This window comes from Fringilla coelebs (genome assembly GCF_963513975.1).
Source record: "Fringilla coelebs genome assembly, chromosome: 27".
Lineage (NCBI taxonomy): Eukaryota > Metazoa > Chordata > Aves > Passeriformes > Fringillidae > Fringilla > Fringilla coelebs.
Window position 1 is genome coordinate 3,210,818 of NC_140053.1, and position 16,404 is coordinate 3,227,221.

Here is a 16,404-nt window from a genome sequence, read left to right on the forward strand (position 1 = left end):
ATGATGACTTAGAGATAGAACAAGGAATAAAGACATTGTGTGAAGATTACAGTTCAGGTGAATGCTGGAATGGTGAGGATTTTACTGTGTGTGAGGCTTAGTTGCCCTGGCTGGGCTCTGTAGTCCTGGTGTGTGGATAGAGGAGCTCTCCAGGATGTTGGCAAACTCACCCTCTGCTCAGATAGTCAAGAGAGTTTGGTTTCTTAAAGTTCTTCCACTTGCTTTTTGTTTTCTTGCCTGTCCTACACAGACAGCGTTCACCTTTACTCCTGCTACACAAAGTGGAGAGCAGTGGAATCCTGGCAGCCTTCCTGAGCTGCTGCAGTGTCTCATTGTGCAAGCACACTGCAAACACTCAAGCTTGCAGTTTTCCAAATGCCAGTGGGGACAGCTCTGTTGGACTTCATCCTCCAATGCTCTGAGGGTGGGTTTGCTGATCTTCCCTTTGTTTTTCTCAAACAGGAGCACAGCGGATCCACTGTCCCATCTATTTTAAACAGGATGCAAACCAATCAGACCCCACCCACATACAACAAAACTAACAAGTTTACTTCTGGCTTTCAAAACATTGTTGATGCTTATGGCATTGGGACATATCGGGAAATAAATCCAGGTAAATTCAGATGCAGAAAAGTCCAAGACTTCTGTCTCAAATTTTTTAGTTGTGATGTTTATCTGTATTGCTTATCCTGTGTGGAAATCTCTAATAGAGAATTCTAGTAGGGACTCATCAGCTTTCAGTAGCAGAGGGGAAGCTGGGGAATGATATTTGCTAAATTGCCTGAACTGCCCCGTGGTGAATCTGGGCTGACTAACACACAGTGCCCTGGGAATGTTGTCTTTTCCCTTACAGCACCCTATACCATCATCACCTTCCCATTCCTGTTTGCTGTGATGTTTGGGGATTTTGGCCATGGAATCCTGATGACTCTGATTGCTGTCTGGATGGTGGTGAGGGAAAGCAGGATTCTGTCCCAGAAGAGTGACAATGAGGTAAAGTGGCAGCTCGTGCTGAGCTCTGCATTTCAAACAAAGAGTTGCAGCTTGGTTTACTCCCATCCTTTTCCCTTTGAGTTGACAATGCCCATTACTCCTCCTTTGGAATTTTTGAAGCACGTGACAAGCTGGGAAGCCTGAAGAACACACACACACAGAGTAGTGTAATTTCATAAAAGTATTGAGTTCCCTGTATTTTTCCTTTTGTATCTTTATAAGAAATTATTAATTTCAGTTGTCTGAAGGAAATTATCAAGTGTAATAGGTGAACAAATCACCCCAAATTTAGCTGGATCATAGTGGGATGTAGGCACTGCAAAACTCCCAGTTGCTGTAGTTTATATCCCATCCCTGGTGTTTTTCCTATTTGCTGCTCAAGGTTGGTTTTGCTGGCTCAGGGCTGACAGGAGCTGAACCAGAGTTAAGATTCACTGGCAGGGCTGGAGGAGACTGGCAGGGTCTGTGCTCCTGGTTCCAAAGTCATGCTGCCAGCTGGGAGTTGCATCAGGCTGTGCAGTGCAGTTTGTCCTCTCCAGCTATCCTGGGTCCCCTGTGGAGATCCATACTGCCCCTTTATCCTCATTATCTGTGCTGCTCTGCTCCCTCTTGCACCCTTAATCCCTGCCAAGGGGAAACAGAGATTTTGGGCTCTTGGCTCATGTGGCCAATGTTTGTCCCACAACAGACTGATTTCCCTGGTTTGGCTTTAGGAGTGACCTTCCCTTGTTGGTTCTCTGCTTGTTTTTTCTACCTCCATCGAGGTCAGGATTGAAGGCACTTGAGACAATAGTTCATGTTCAGACTCAGGTGTTGATTGTTCCTTATCAATGTTACAGTCTCACAGCAGTGAGTTCTGCAGTTTTTCCTTAACCAGGCACAAAATGGCCAACTCTCTCTGGTTACAAGGTCTTTTAAGACTAAACTATCCAATTAAGAAATGACACCTGGATTATTTTCCCTTTTAACCCAATAACTGATCCCTCAAAGCCTGCTCTGTGGACTTTCCTGTCCAGTTACAAAATGCCACCCAAACCCATGAAGGAAGAAGAAGGTAAAGAAGAACAACCGGTCTCCACCCTAAAACCTCCATCTTGCTTCATATTTATTACTATATTCTAAAACCCTATGGTATTACACACTTCTAACTAACTCCACACCCGTAATCCCAGTGCTATCAATCAATTTTGGAAGCCTTCACCACAGCCCCATGCCAAATGCAATGTTCTCTTGTGGGTCAGTGCCTTTCAGCACAGAAAATTTAAAGTTCTCAGCATCCAAGTTTCCAACATTTCCTGTTCTCATGGAATTTTTGTTCCTTTTTTGGTTTTTACACCAGATGTTCAACATGGTGTTCAGTGGTCGATACATCATCCTGCTGATGGGGCTGTTCTCCACCTACACAGGACTCATCTACAATGACTGCTTCTCCAAATCCCTCAACATGTTTGGTTCCTCCTGGAGTGTCAGGCCCATGTTCAATAAAGCCAACTGGTCGTGAGTAAATTTCAGATTTCTCCCCTGAAATGGAGAATGTAAACCCCTCCCTCCAAATTGCTATAAATTTTAAATTAAGGGGCTCTCAGGCAAAAAATATGGGAGCAGGAATAACAGTTCTTTAATAGGGAAGAAAATAAAAAGATAAAATAAACAATGCAGTAAACTAAACCAACACTGACAGAGTCAGAACTCAGCCTGACACCCTGTGGGTATTGGCAGCAGGGCCATTGGAATTGTGGCTCAGTCCTCCTGCAGTGCCAGGGGTGGTTCTGCTGGAGCAGGGATCCTGGAGAAAGGTGCAGTCTGCCTCTGAAGATCCAGGGGAAGAAGAGGCAGCTGCTGTTCCTCTGGAAATCCACTGGGAAACCATGCTGGTGTGTCAGAATCTCCAGATTATATCTGGGTAGGAATGCTTGGCTCCTCCCTCTGGGCTCACATCTCCCAGTGGGATGCTGTGGCTCTTATCAGCCATGCAGGGACATTCAATAGTCTGTTATCAGCAGGGGGAGGATTGGGTGTGGAAGAGATAAGGCAAACTGCCCACTTGACACAGATGGCAAATAGAATACATCTTGCCCTGCAATCTGGGACACACAGTGAGAAGCAGGTCACTTGTCCTTCCCCATTGTCCTTCCAGCTCAGGAAAGCAAAAATTTCTGACCTCTAGATTTGGAAGAGGGGTGTAAATATGCCAAGACTGAAAATGGCTTTTTTTTTTCACAGAAAACTTACAAAGATTTAGTTTCTCATCTATTTCCCCACAGACATTTCAAGATTCCTGTCCCCTGAACCTGTCTTCCTTGTGACAGAGTAAAAGCTCAAGAAACAGGGTTTTATTCATTTGGGAAAATCTCTAGAACCATCCAGGTTCTACAACCTTGAAGCTCTCTCAATTTAAACTATTCCTTGCTCTCACAAGGGAAGAATGTTGTTAGTTTTTACAGAAGGAGGGTGGCATTGCTGTTGTTGATGTTTGTTTAATCTTGTTCCCAAACAGAGATGCTTTGCTGGAGACCACTCCCCTGCTGCAGCTGGATCCTGCCATCCCAGGGGTGTTTGGTGGGCCCTACCCATTTGGCATTGACCCAGTAAGAGCTCATCCTTCCTCTGCAGGCTTTTGGGCAAAATCCTCTGTGTCAGCAGAAAGAAAAGTACCTGTTCACTGTTCTGTGAAAGATCCCCCAGCCCAGCCATTCCCTTAGCAAGTCCATGCTCCTGAAAAATAGAATTCCTACTGAGATGCCAAATTTGGGCTAGAGACCCTTGTTCTGAGGTCCATTAAAGGCTGCTCTCACCCTTCCTAACCTGCAGTGCTTTAATCAAATCTGATTAGCCTTGAAAGTCACTTTTTTACCTTTGGGAAAGTTGTTAATCCCTTTTTTCAGTCACCCTTGGAAATCTACATTTCCCAGTAATTCTGTCACTTTATACCTGCCTGCATCAACACCTCTGCTCTTAACTCTGCTTGTAATATATGACAACCCTTGTGTGGGTTCCACAAAGTGCAGGCAATCAGAGCTGTCTGTAATTGTTCCTTTAAATGGATAATAGTATTCTCTCTGTTTAGGATACAGCCTCTTTTCTCCTGCACCTTTGAGGTACCATGAAAACAGGTTTGATTCCTGCTCAGTGGTGGGCTCAATTACTGTCAGGCTGTTCCCAGCTGAAAGCTTGTCTGCTCATTTCCCCAAAAGACATCTATAAACAAAACACATCTTTAAAAACCTGCTTTTTCAGCCTCACACTTCCTGACTGGTTCATACTGTTTAGCTTAAAGGGAGTGTTTTCCTCCTCCTGTTTTCCTTTCCCTGCTATCTGACTAGATGTTGTTTTTCACAGATCTGGAATATTGCCAGCAATAAGCTGGCTTTCCTCAATTCCTTTAAGATGAAGATGTCTGTGATTCTTGGCATTTTCCAGATGCTCTTTGGTGTGGCGTTGAGTCTCCTCAACCACATGTAAGTGCTTTGCTCTGGTTTTCTCATGGTGGGGGCAGTGGAATGGCTTTGGGGGTTGTGTGGTTTGGGATACCTGTCAGCCCTCACCTCCTGATGGAAGGTGCAGTGCAGTTGTCTCTGGCTGTTTGTGGAGCTGTACCTGTCAGGCAGTTCCTGTGCTCCAGGCCCAGCTGTTGTCGAGCTGCTGAGCCCCTCCACTCTCTTCACACTCTTATTAAAAGCTTTTGCCCTAATTCTAACCAAATCTAATACAAACTTTCTTTTATTTTTCTTCCCTGTAGCTATTTTAAGAAGCCACTGAACATATACCTTGGATTTATCCCAGAAATGATTTTCATGTCCTCCCTCTTTGGATACCTTGTTATTCTCATATTTTACAAGTGGACAGCCTATGATGCTCACACATCCAAGGAAGCACCAAGCCTCTTAATACACTTTATCAATATGTTTCTGTTCTCCTATGAGGACACCAGTAATAAGATGCTTTATAGTGGGCAGGTGAGTGCTCTTGCTAGAACAGAATCAGAGATGCTTCGTGGTACTGCAGTGTTTCATTGACCTTGTCATAATTGTGAAATCAAGCATGAAACATCTTTCCACTGTGACAGAGCATTTCTGAAGGCTGATACTCTGTAATGTTGAAGAAGGAAGGAATAATCTCTATACCAGGAAATTTTATTTGTCTGACCGTAAGTCAGCTGTGGCTTCAGAACCTGTGGATCCTGATTAATTGTGGAAAGCAATTAGGAATATTGTCCCATGTCTGTAATTGATTCCTCTCAGCTTATCTCAGACACCAACTCTGTTTCCTCCCAGCAGTATCAGACATCTGCCAAATTCTCATTTTCTGCAGGATCTTTCAGATTTTTCCCCAGTCTAACCCAGTCTCAGCATTAAATGCTGTGCTCAGTCAGAGGTGGCAGCTGCAGGCATTAAGTACTTAATTGCTGTTCCCAGAAGAGAGAGAGGTAGAGGAGCATCCACAAGCTGGGAATTCAGCCATTCTTGCTGGGTTCTGTGTGTGTTTGAGCAGGGGCTGCAGCTGAATTACCTGAGATTTGTTTCTTTTGCAGAAAGGGCTCCAGTGCTTCCTCGTGGTGGTGGCCTTGCTGTGTGTGCCGTGGATGCTGGTGGCCAAACCCCTGGTCCTTCGCCAGCAGTACCTAAGGAGAAAACACTTGGTGGGTGATTCCCTTTTATATTTTACATATGAATGCTGTTTATGGTTGAAAAGCTGTATTCTCCATCCTGAGCTTGGATTCATGGGTTGACACTGCATTGAAACCTGTAAAGTGTTTTTGCATATTCCTGGGCATACCAGCAGGTGGGTGTTACTGGAGACAGAGTGTTGCCTGCCTGCTTCCCAGATCTGGATCCAGCATCAAACCTGCTTTTAAAAACCCCTTTTGTTGGTAATGATCAGAACAGTGTCTCTGGCTTGGGCTTTGGTAGCTGGTTTAGGAACAGCCTCACTGGCTGCTGGATGCACTTCTGTGGCTGGTCTAAGCTGGCAGTGGGAAACAGAGATGGAATTGGCTGGCAGATTTCTCAGCCACCTTTGTTAAAGCAGCTTGGATGGTTAAAAAAACCCAAAAGAGACTTAGAGACTGATGTGAGAGGTTTTCTGCTGGGTGCTCTGTAGGTTTCCAGCTGCACTGTAGCTGTGTGTGAGATGCAGGAACGTGGCGCTGCGAGGATGTGCAGCGCGTCAAAGATCAGCTCAGTTACAGACACTCCCTCTCCCTTCTCTGACCACCTTTCATCCTCCCATGTCCCCTCCATTCGTTTCCCTTTCTCTTTTTGTTTTCTTCCTCCTCCCCTCTCTCTTCTTGCATCCACCCCCAGGAAGGGCAGCCCGAGGAGGCCCAGGGCAGCACGAACGCGCAGGCGCTCGAGGCAGCAGCGGCTGCAACAGTGAGTGCACTTCAAACTCGCCTGATGCATTGCAGATGGGAGTTGGCTTTGTGTCTGGTTATTATCGAGGGAGCATGGAATGTATCTGAATTTCATAAGGGAATGGCAAGTGCACCTTTAGGGTGAAAAAACACTTTCTCTTGGAAAGAGCAAAGTTTAGCCAAATTGATACATTCTGGATGAACACCCAGGCTGGAGGATGGTAGTTGTGCGTGCACAGAGACACTTCCTTGCAGGAGTGCTGCTGAATCCAACCTTCAGAGCAGCACAGGATTTCCTGCTACCACATCTCCCCCTGTTAAATTCCCTTTTTTTCTTCTGCTTGTGTATTTGTTTAAGACAGATTAGGATTCTTCTCAGTGCAGCATTTCTGTTTGCATTATGTGTTCCCAAACACACAGTGATGTGATGGCCTCCAGCAACTCCATGTCAGTAATCACTGGATTTGTGACACATCTGTCCTGTACATGCTTTGACCTGAAATTATTATAAAATGGTTGTGCACATACAAGCTTCTTGGTGGCAGTTGTTTTGACTTACATGTTTCTAAGTTTACAGATGGCTCTTTGCTGCCAAAGCTTTCTGCTGAGGATTGTGGCAGCCCCAGAACTTAGTCCTTTCCCCTATTTCAGCTGCCTTTTAGTTCTGAATCTGCCTGGCTGACTAGGAGCTGTGAAGCCCATCATGCTCTCCAGGTGCCAGAGGTGCTGGGAGAGACATGTCAGCTGGTTCTCTTATGACATTGTGGTCTCCTCCCAGAAATGTCAGAAATAAAAATGGGTCTTTTGTGCAGGATCCATCCAGTGTATGAAATGCATCTCCATCAGGAAGCTGTGAGGGGAGGCCTTGTGTGAAGGGTGCTTAGAAGGATCAAGTAAACAATTGGAGCTGTTGGAGCTGTGTTTAGGTTGGCTGGGTTACAGGGAATGGACACGAGTCGAGTGTGAGGGAAAGGCTGCTCAAGTGCAAGTTAACACAGGCTAGAAATACATAAATAGAATATTGACAGCAGTCACGAGTGACTTGTGGTGTTTCAGAGATACTGAAAATCCTAACAAAAGCATTGTTTTAGTTGTTAATATGACGGGGTTTTAAAATTTTATTGCTGTTTTCAGAGTATAAACACCTAGCTAATTTGTTTTTAGAAACTTGGCAAAATCTCTAATTCATATCTGGTGTTTTGAGCATATTTATAATTCAGCCTAAAATAAAAGTAGGCTTCTAAGGACAGAGGAGGTAGAACAACTCAGAGAAGCTGTTCTGGTCTGTGCAGGCACCAGGTCATGGGATCTTCAGCCTCTTTCATCTGCTTGGGCATCCCTGGACTTCTGCAGTCCAGATGTGGCAAGTCAGGTCACATCTGTGTCACAGGTGACCAGGACAGTGCTGAAGCTGGGCACAGGGTTTATTTCTGTCTGTGGTGTTGTAGTTTGTCTCTCTTGGGGTCAGACTCAGGGGTCAGGTGGGAGCTGCTCCCAGTTTCAGCGTTTCAGCTCAGTCTGTGTTTGTTCTTTCCCCTTTGGAGTCCTGGAGGTGCAGCTGAGGATCAGATGCTGAATGTCAGAACAAATGTCTCTAAAAGGACCTGCTTGCATAGCATAGAGTTTCCAAGCAGGGGAAGTTCTGGTTTTCCATGCAGTGTTGGTGTGCCTGAGGCTGGTGGGAACAATTGTGTGTGTGTTTGTGTTAGTGTCTTCAGCTCCATGACCTGCTCCAGCACCCAGCAGTGCTGTGTCCATGCTGGGCAGGATGTGGGGCTAGCAAATGTCCTCTGAGAGGTGTGCCTTTACTGTCCTCATGGTTGCAGTTACACTGTAGAAATGTACCAAGGATTCACTCAGACAGACTTTTTTTTTGTTTTTCCCCAGCCCCAGCAGGAATCAGCACCTTTCCCATCCAAGCTGGGAAATAGAATTGTACCTGCCTTAATCTGGGCCTTAATATTTAATATTTTGTTTTCCTCTGTGAGCTGCTGCTGCACATGGAGTCATGAGAAACCTGCACTTTTGCACTAAAACCCAAACAACACTTTGCTCTTTCTTTTCTGCATGTGTCAGGGCACGCACAACTTTGGTGGGATCCGGGTGGGCAATGGCCCAACAGAGGAGGATGCTGAGATCATTCAACATGACCAGTTATCTACCCATTCTGAGGAGGGGGAAGAGGTAAGCACCTGAGCATCCTCGCTCTCAGGGCACTGCAGGCAGCAGGATGAGCTCACTGGGACTGGATTTATTGCTTCCATGCTGTTTAAAACAGCAACGTTCCCAGTGAAGTGTGTTCCTAGCAGTTTTCTCACTCACTGTCTCTTGGTTACTCCCAGGACTCCAGAAATTTATATATCCTGGGAGATGTGGCTCTATTTGTCCCCAGGGTGTCATCAACTCAGGGGTGCACAGCACTCCCAGGTGCCACATCTGCTTCTCCCATGCCAGTGGAAATTCAGGGGCTCTATTTCTGCAGCACTGAAATTTTCATTATTTATTCATTTTGACTGCTGGGGGTAATATTAATTACTTCCCTTTCCTCTGGGAGAGGAGAAAACCAGTGGATCTCAGGCAGTTGGGGAGTTTTCTGATGTTTTCTGATGCCTCTGAAGGACTGCAGCAGATCCTGCCTCTGCAGTGCATGGGATGTATTACTGCTTTCTGTGGCCTGCATAGGAGGGAATTGCTGAATGTGTTCATGATTCATGTGATCCAAACCCTGCACTAAATGTGAATTTGTGTTTTCAAGCCTACAGAGGACGAGGTGGTAAGAGCACAGCAGCTTTGCCTTCATGTGTACCTGGGCCATTTCCCATTGGTGTCAAACGTGCTGAATGGAACTTGTTATGTCACAGCATCTTGTTTTCCAAAAGATCTTGCTGGTTTTATGTTACAGGCCATTTTTAATTCATACACACATACATCCACAGACCTTGAATGACTTCATCTCTACAGCTTGTCTGTCTGATCCCCTGTCTGCAGATTGTTCCCAGTTACCTGGGAAACTGTTCAGCTGGAGGTCTGAAACTGAAAAGTTTTCACTTTTGAGCCTCCAAAGAAGCCTCAGCTTTTTTATGAGGCTTTTTTGTCTTGTGGCTTTCTTAATTCTGTGCTGCAGCAAACTGTTGAAAGAGATTTCTTCCCACAAACTATCTGCCATGTTAAGGATGATGCTGGTTGACCCAGAGAGCAAATGCAGCACAACCAGTCCAGTTTCATGTAGTTCAAGAAACTGAACTGGCCAGAGAAGCTCTGTTCTGAGAAACTGCTCATTCATAAGCACTTGTAACAAGAATTAAAAAACTGGGGAGTTAATACTGATGCAGAATTGAGTGTAGGTTTCAGCACTATCAGGTAACCAATTTTATTACCAAAAAAAAAAAAAAATACAAATGGCATGAAATCAGAGCAGCTTGACCAGGGCACTGCTGCTGAAAATTGTGCTGAGAGTGGTTTGCTCAGAGCTCTGCTGTGCACAGGCCTGTGTGGAACAGGGGGAAGGGGAGGGCATGGGGTTCATGTTCTGGTGTCTCCTGAACCTGGGGAAAATGTGTCAGCCCACAAAGACTGTCCCACAGCAATCCCAGTGCTCCCACTCCTGGCTCGGTGGTTGCTGTCCCTGGCAGTTGCACTCAGCTTTGAAAGGTCATTGTTTAAACATTTCCCACATTCCCTCCTGCCTCCTGTGTCCGGAGCTGGAACTGTTGGCTGGGGCAGCTTTTAGTGAAAAACTTCACAGCTTACGTTCTGTGGAGAAAGGATTAGGATTTTGACAGCTAATTTAACAGAATTGTTGGAAATATTTATTGCCTTGGATATTCTAGGGGAGAATTAAGAATATAAATAGCTTTGTGTGCATGCCTAGAGCGTTAGTCACTGGATGTATTTAAAACATCATGTTCACTTAAATCTGAGCAGTTTCTGAAGCATGGATTAAATCCAAACTGCAGGGAATGCTTTCCCAAGCTGCAGGATAAGAAACTGCCCTACATGGCAGACTTCCTTGTAAATTCTTTTATTATTGCAGAAAATTACCAAAGCACAGAGGCTTTGCCAATGAAATGGTACACAGATGTGACTTCTTCAGGGTAGCTTCATGCATTATTTTTGCTTTCAAAAAGGGCAGGTTCATGTCTTGCAGAATGCTCCTGTTGCTCCTGTAGCAGAGGCACACACAGCACAGCTTGGGGCACTGCCTCCTTCCTGCAGCAGCACCTCTGGGTTTCCAGGGAGTGCACAGCAGCACCACCTTCTGCTGAACAGTCTTTTCCTGGCTAAGCCCATGGATGAATTTGGAATATCTGACTCTCACTGGCAAAATAAGAAAACAATATTCACATCACAGCATTTGTCATTCTGCAAAACCTGTCGAGACAAGTTTCACTTTTCATTGGTGGCCCTGGCGTGCTAAACCAGGAGAAGACAGTGTCAGTGTGCAGTGTCACACACAGTGTCCCTGGTGACAGCAGCAGCCCCCTGCCCCTGTCCCCAGCCAGCCCATGCTCCCAGCTCCCCTCTGCTCTGTTCCTTTGCAGTTTGACTTTGGGGACACCGTGGTGTACCAGGCCATCCACACCATCGAGTACTGCCTGGGCTGCATCTCCAACACAGCCTCCTACCTGCGCCTCTGGGCCCTCAGCCTGGCCCACGCACGTGAGTGTCCCTCTGGGAGCTGCCCTCTGTCTGTCTGTCTGTCTGTCCTCTCAGCTGGGAGCCAGCAGCACAAGAGGCCTCCCAGGGCTCCCCTGGCACAGTGCTGGGTGTGCAGTTATTACTAATTAAAGCTTCTCTGACATTGATGAGGGAGAGAGAATGATGATTCCATAGATATCAGAAGGCTAAATAATTAATTTATTATACATTTATTATACTATATTATATACATTATATACATTTCTAAACTGAGCGTGCCCAGCACTCAGCTCTGCACACACTGCACAGAATCAGTGACAGTCCTGACACACACACACACACACACACCCCTGGCCCTGGCAGGGCAGGGAAACAAAACACCATCACTGTGGGTAAACAATCTCCATATTGCATTCTGCTGTGGCACAAACACAGGCACAGCAAATGAGATAGGAATATTCTTGGGAAGAATTGTGCCTTGCTTTTCTCTGCTACACACCTGACCCTGACACACCAAGGAAACAAACCACCATCACTTTGGGTAAATAATCTCCATATTGCATTCTGCTTTGGCACAGCAAGTGAGATAAGAATTGTGCTTTCCCTTTCTCTGAGGTTCAGAGAATGTGAATCTCAGAAATCCTTGGGAAGAATTGTGCCTTGCTTTTCTCTGGGAAGAGAAATGTGGACACATGCATTACCCAGGAAGAATGAGCTCCTGCACCAGGGTCTGCACCCACACTCTGCTGAATGGGAGGAGTGGAGTTAAAATCACAGGATAAAGCAGAGAGCTGCTGAGCAAGGACTCTGCCCTGCCCTGTGTGGCAGCTGGAGGCAATGTCCTGACACACTTGGCTGCAAAAGCTCTTGTCCCTCTTCAGTTTCCACCTCACTGTAGCTGGGCTGTGCTTGACTTGTTTTTCCTTTCCCAGTGAGCACCCCCTGTCCTGCTGAGCTGACCCTGTCCTCTTTCTCTGCAGAGCTCTCAGAGGTGCTCTGGACCATGGTGATCCACATCGGCCTCAGCGTGAGGAGCCTGGGGGGAGGCTTGGGCCTCTTCTTCATCTTTGCAGCTTTTGCCACGCTGACAGTGGCCATTCTGCTGGTCATGGAGGGGCTCTCAGCCTTCCTGCACGCCCTGCGCTTGCACTGGTGAGTTACTGCCACATCCACACCCTTGGGGAGCTCTTCATACCAAGAAAACTGATGTCATCTGTACTGGGCAGAAATGCCATCTTCTAGAAGGCAGAAAGTCTTAAAAAGGGTCAGAGATTTCAATTCTGTTGGTAGTAAAACACCTCCCCACAGGTGTTGTTTAAAGCTTAGAAATAAGCACTGAAAGATGAAAGCTTAGGGCCTACAGCTTTGGGAGCAGGGACTGGGGAGGCTGTGCTGCTGGAGCAGTGTGCTGCTTTGTGGCTTCCACCAGAACTTTCTTGTTCCATTTCTTATTCTTTTCCCTGCTTCCTGTGTTTGTTGTTGTTTGTGTGCAATAGCCACTGACTGTAAGTTCCTTCTCTGTTCATTGCTGTAAAACCTTGCCCTGGACAGGAGTTGCTCTGCCTTCTGTCCTTGGGGTACTTTGGGATGGCTGTGAGTTTTTACTGGTTTTGCTTTTAGAATTTGCTTTTGCAGGCCTTTTCCTGTCATCATTGAGCTCCTGTGTATGCAGCCAGCAAAGCAGAAGGAATTCCTCTGCTCCCAAGTATGGAAAATATTCAAGAGCTTTCTCTAATCCATGTTTAAGAGCTCTCATTATTCCACTTCAGATTCCCTCTTAGTGCACTGGTTGGATCAGAGGAGGAACTGAGAGTAGGATTTTCTCAGCCTGAAATGTAGGAGAGTCTGTGCCTCTCTGGGGTTCAGGCTGCTGATTTCCTGGGGCAGGGGGGTTGTGAGAGCAAAGGGAAGATCACAAGAAATACTCTGTCTTGCTTAAATGGGAAGAAAAAGTTGGGATCACTCTGAAAGTAATTCTGTAAGTGCAAAAGGAAGCAAGTGCCTCTTAAAAAAAAAAAAGGCAAGAGAAAATCAGCACTTTTTGCACTTTTCCCTGCTTGTGGGGAAGGAAAGCTTTGGCCTTTTGCCCTCTGCCTTGGCAGCTAGTGAGGTGCAGGCTGGAGGCTCCTGGTCCAGCTGTGTCTCTGTAGCCAAGGGAGCCAGGCTGGTGCTGGGGTGAAGCCATCTTGTGCTAGGGAGCTGGGGGGCACTCCTGGAAATGGCTGCTGGATGGTGCCTCTGTTTTTCCTGGCATCCAGCCTGAGCCCTGCAGAGCAGGCACTCCAGAGCTCCTTGCTGGCTGGCCAGAGGTCCCTCATCTCTCCCTGCTGTCACTCCAGCAGTGACAGCAGGAGCCCCCCAGACCCTGCTGGGCACTGAGAGCAGTCCAGGAGGAGCAGAGGGCAGCACTGCTGTAACTCCAGATGTGCTGGGTTTGCTCTGCAATTCCTTGAGGATTAGAGGATTTCCAGGGCTGTGGAGCTGCGTGGCCATTTCTAAGCAGCAGCAGCAGGGGAACAGCTCTGAGCAGCTGCTCTAGACAGGAACACAAAACACATTTTTGGGGAGGTACATGTCTTGTGTTAATCACAAACTGCACCTCCTGATGTGGCTCAGACACCTGGAACAGGTGTGAGCTGGAGGTAATGGTTCACATTTCCCTAAAGGATCACTGAAAAACCATCTGTGTGTGTGTGTGAGTGAAATGGCAAAGAGGCAAAGCCAGGGCAGCAGCAGTGAGAGCACAGATCACTCTGTGCAGGGCAGCAGTGGGACTGGAGTGCTTGACAAATCCTGTTTTCCTTAAACATTTGTTTCAAACCTTCAAGCCTTTCATGCACAGGCACTGAGAGAAAATCTGGTCAGGCTCAGAGCCCAAAAAGCAAGTTGGAGGTTCTATTTCAGACTGCAAGTGATCTGCTGAAATGATTTTGAGGTTGCTGGGTGTTGGTTATCAGAGGGAGGCACCTGCAGTGGTTCCAAAGAGCACACTGTTCACATTCCTTTGTGCTCTTGAACTGAAAACAGGGTGTTCCAATGGCAGGGGCTCCCTTTTTAGGAAGAGGAAGGAAGAGTGGAGGTCAAATACAGCTGTCCTGGGAGGAGCAGATGGGAATTTCTGGCTGTGAGAGAACCGTCACCTATCAGGAATTTGAGGTGTGGGTGGATCAGCCTTCCTGGAAAGGAGGAGGAATTGAGAATGTGTTTTACTGGTCAGGGAATTCACAGGTTGTTCCACACGCTGTGCCTGGCAGTCCCAAGTGAGGGAGGTTTATTTTGTGCTTTTTCAGTGTGCATTCTTTGAGCAGGTTGGGCTTTTCAGGCTGTTCTGGGGTGGAGGCAGCCCTCTGGATTGCTGCCAGGATTGCAGGGTGTGAATTTGGCCTCCACTGCAGCTCTGTACATGTCTCAGCTGTCATGCTGTCATCTTCTTTTGCTGTAACTCTTCTGAAATACATCACCCTTCTGAAATACTCAGCCTTTCCATTTATTGCTTTTCAGTGATTAGTTCAACATGAACATTCAGATTAAAGCAGTTTCTCCCTTTTTAAGCTACTCACTCCTCTAATGTGAGCCAAACCAGACTGTGCCCAAAACAAAAGGTTTGTAACTATTCAGGGTGCTGTTCCTGAGAGGTGTGGGTGTGTTGGAGCTGCATCCCACTCTCAGTCCAGTGAGTGGGAGTGGTGGAGTCCAGCTGCTCACCCACCTGCCAGGATTTGATTTTGTAAATGCCCTGAGCCAGCACTCACCTGCAGTGTGGTGCAGGAGCCTCTGCTCCAAGGGGCAGCCACAGCCTCCTGTCAGGCAGGGTGGAATATCCCAGAGACAGATCTGGGACCTCTGCTCTTTTGGGAAGGAGTAACTGCAGCAGTCTCTGCCCCTGGTCTGCACAGGCAGAGTGATCTGTGCCCTCACTGCTGCTGCCCCTGGGTTTGCCTCTTTGCCATTTCACTGGCACAAACACAGATTGTTTTTAATGCCACTGACTGCAACCCCAGTGGGTTCTGTCTGTTGGCTGTGCCACCCTTGAGGTGTGCCTGGTTTACACCTGAGCCCAGGCTCTGGCACCTTCAGGGACACAAACACACAGTGGTAATTTGCAGCTCTACTGAGTGACAGTTGCCTTTTTTGTCTCCTACTTTTGTCTCCTGCTCATGGGACTGTGTGGGGTGTTCACCGGGGTCCCAGGACAAGGGAAGAGATGAGAATCTTGATTCCATGTTTCAGAAGGCTGATTTATTATTTTATTATATATATTATATTAAAAGAAAATTATATACTAAAACTATACTAAAAGAATAGAAGAAAGGATTTCATCAGGAGGCTTGAAAGGAATGGAATGGAATGATAATAAAGTCTTGTTTCTGACCAGAGAGTCTGAGACAGCTGGACTGGGATTGGTCATCAAGTAAAAACAACAACATGAGACCAGTCAAAGATGCACCTGTTGCATCCCACAGCAGCAGATAATTATTGTTTTTCTTTTCCTCTGAGGCTTCTCAGCTTCTCAGGAGAAAAAATCCTAATGAAAGGATTTTTCATAAAATACGTCCATGACAGGACTGCCTGGTTTACTCTGACTCTGTGGGGTTGGAAAGAACAACAATCTGACAAACACTGCCACTAATTATTCATGCAAAAAGCTGCAGAGAGGGTGTCTGGAGCACTGCTGCTGCCACAGGACTCCTGGGCTGTTTGCTGATAATGAGTGTCTGTAAATTCTCTGCAGAACTTGGGCACCAGTGTGGGAGCCACAGAGGGACAGGTAACAGGCAGTGAGCCTGGCAACAGCAGTGCTTCCTGCTGGGCTCTGGGTGTTCCTGGAGACACAGAAAACCCCACTGACCATCCACACTGATTATTTAAATACAATTTTCTGGCTAGTTTTTTAACCTTAGAGCAGCCTCTCTCCCAGTGTTGGGTCTCCCGTTGTAGTCAGTTGTATTGGAATGTCCAAAGGGGGGTTTGGATGCTGAGGCCAGCTGGAATTGTGAATCATCAGGGTTAACATGTCAGTCACAGTGAGCCTGGGTGACTCACAGATCTCAACCCTCTGCCTCTCATTTCCCTTTGCTTACAGAACAGTTACTTAGTCACAGGATACTTATGGAGATTATCAGGGTTCCTGAAAAACTGGAGCATGTTGGCAAGGAGCCCTTCCTCCCACATGGAAAATCCTGCTCATCCTGGGGATCCCTTGGCCTGGGAGGCAGCAGAAGATACAGGCTAGAGCTGGTTTCCCTGAGCATTTCCCTCCTGGGCTCTGTGAATCTGAATCCAGCAGCTGTGGAGTTTGCCATGATTCCCCATTTGGGGAAAAATAATTCAAGTTTGTCTTTTTTTGCTGAAAAAACCTTCTCCTGAACCGTGTTAAAGGCTCCCCAGTTTGCTGTCACTTGCTGCCTGCAGGGACTTGG

General features: G+C 46.7%; 1 protein-coding gene across 2 annotated transcripts in view; it reads left to right on the forward strand.

Moving 5' to 3' along the window:
• The window catches only part of ATP6V0A1 (ATPase H+ transporting V0 subunit a1), a 31,556-nt gene that overhangs the window by 13,239 nt on the left and 1,913 nt on the right, over positions 1–16,404 (forward strand). For both annotated transcript variants that reach the window (XM_084222374.1, XM_084222375.1), the window contains exons 11-20: positions 463–613; positions 854–993; positions 2,333–2,490; positions 3,491–3,581; positions 4,333–4,451; positions 4,733–4,949; positions 5,525–5,632; positions 8,423–8,530; positions 10,888–11,005; positions 11,965–12,136. In XM_084222374.1, the coding sequence (XP_084078500.1) occupies positions 463–613; positions 854–993; positions 2,333–2,490; positions 3,491–3,581; positions 4,333–4,451; positions 4,733–4,949; positions 5,525–5,632; positions 8,423–8,530; positions 10,888–11,005; positions 11,965–12,136 (1,382 nt within the window). The remainder of the gene's footprint in view (positions 1–462; positions 614–853; positions 994–2,332; positions 2,491–3,490; positions 3,582–4,332; positions 4,452–4,732; positions 4,950–5,524; positions 5,633–8,422; positions 8,531–10,887; positions 11,006–11,964; positions 12,137–16,404) is intronic.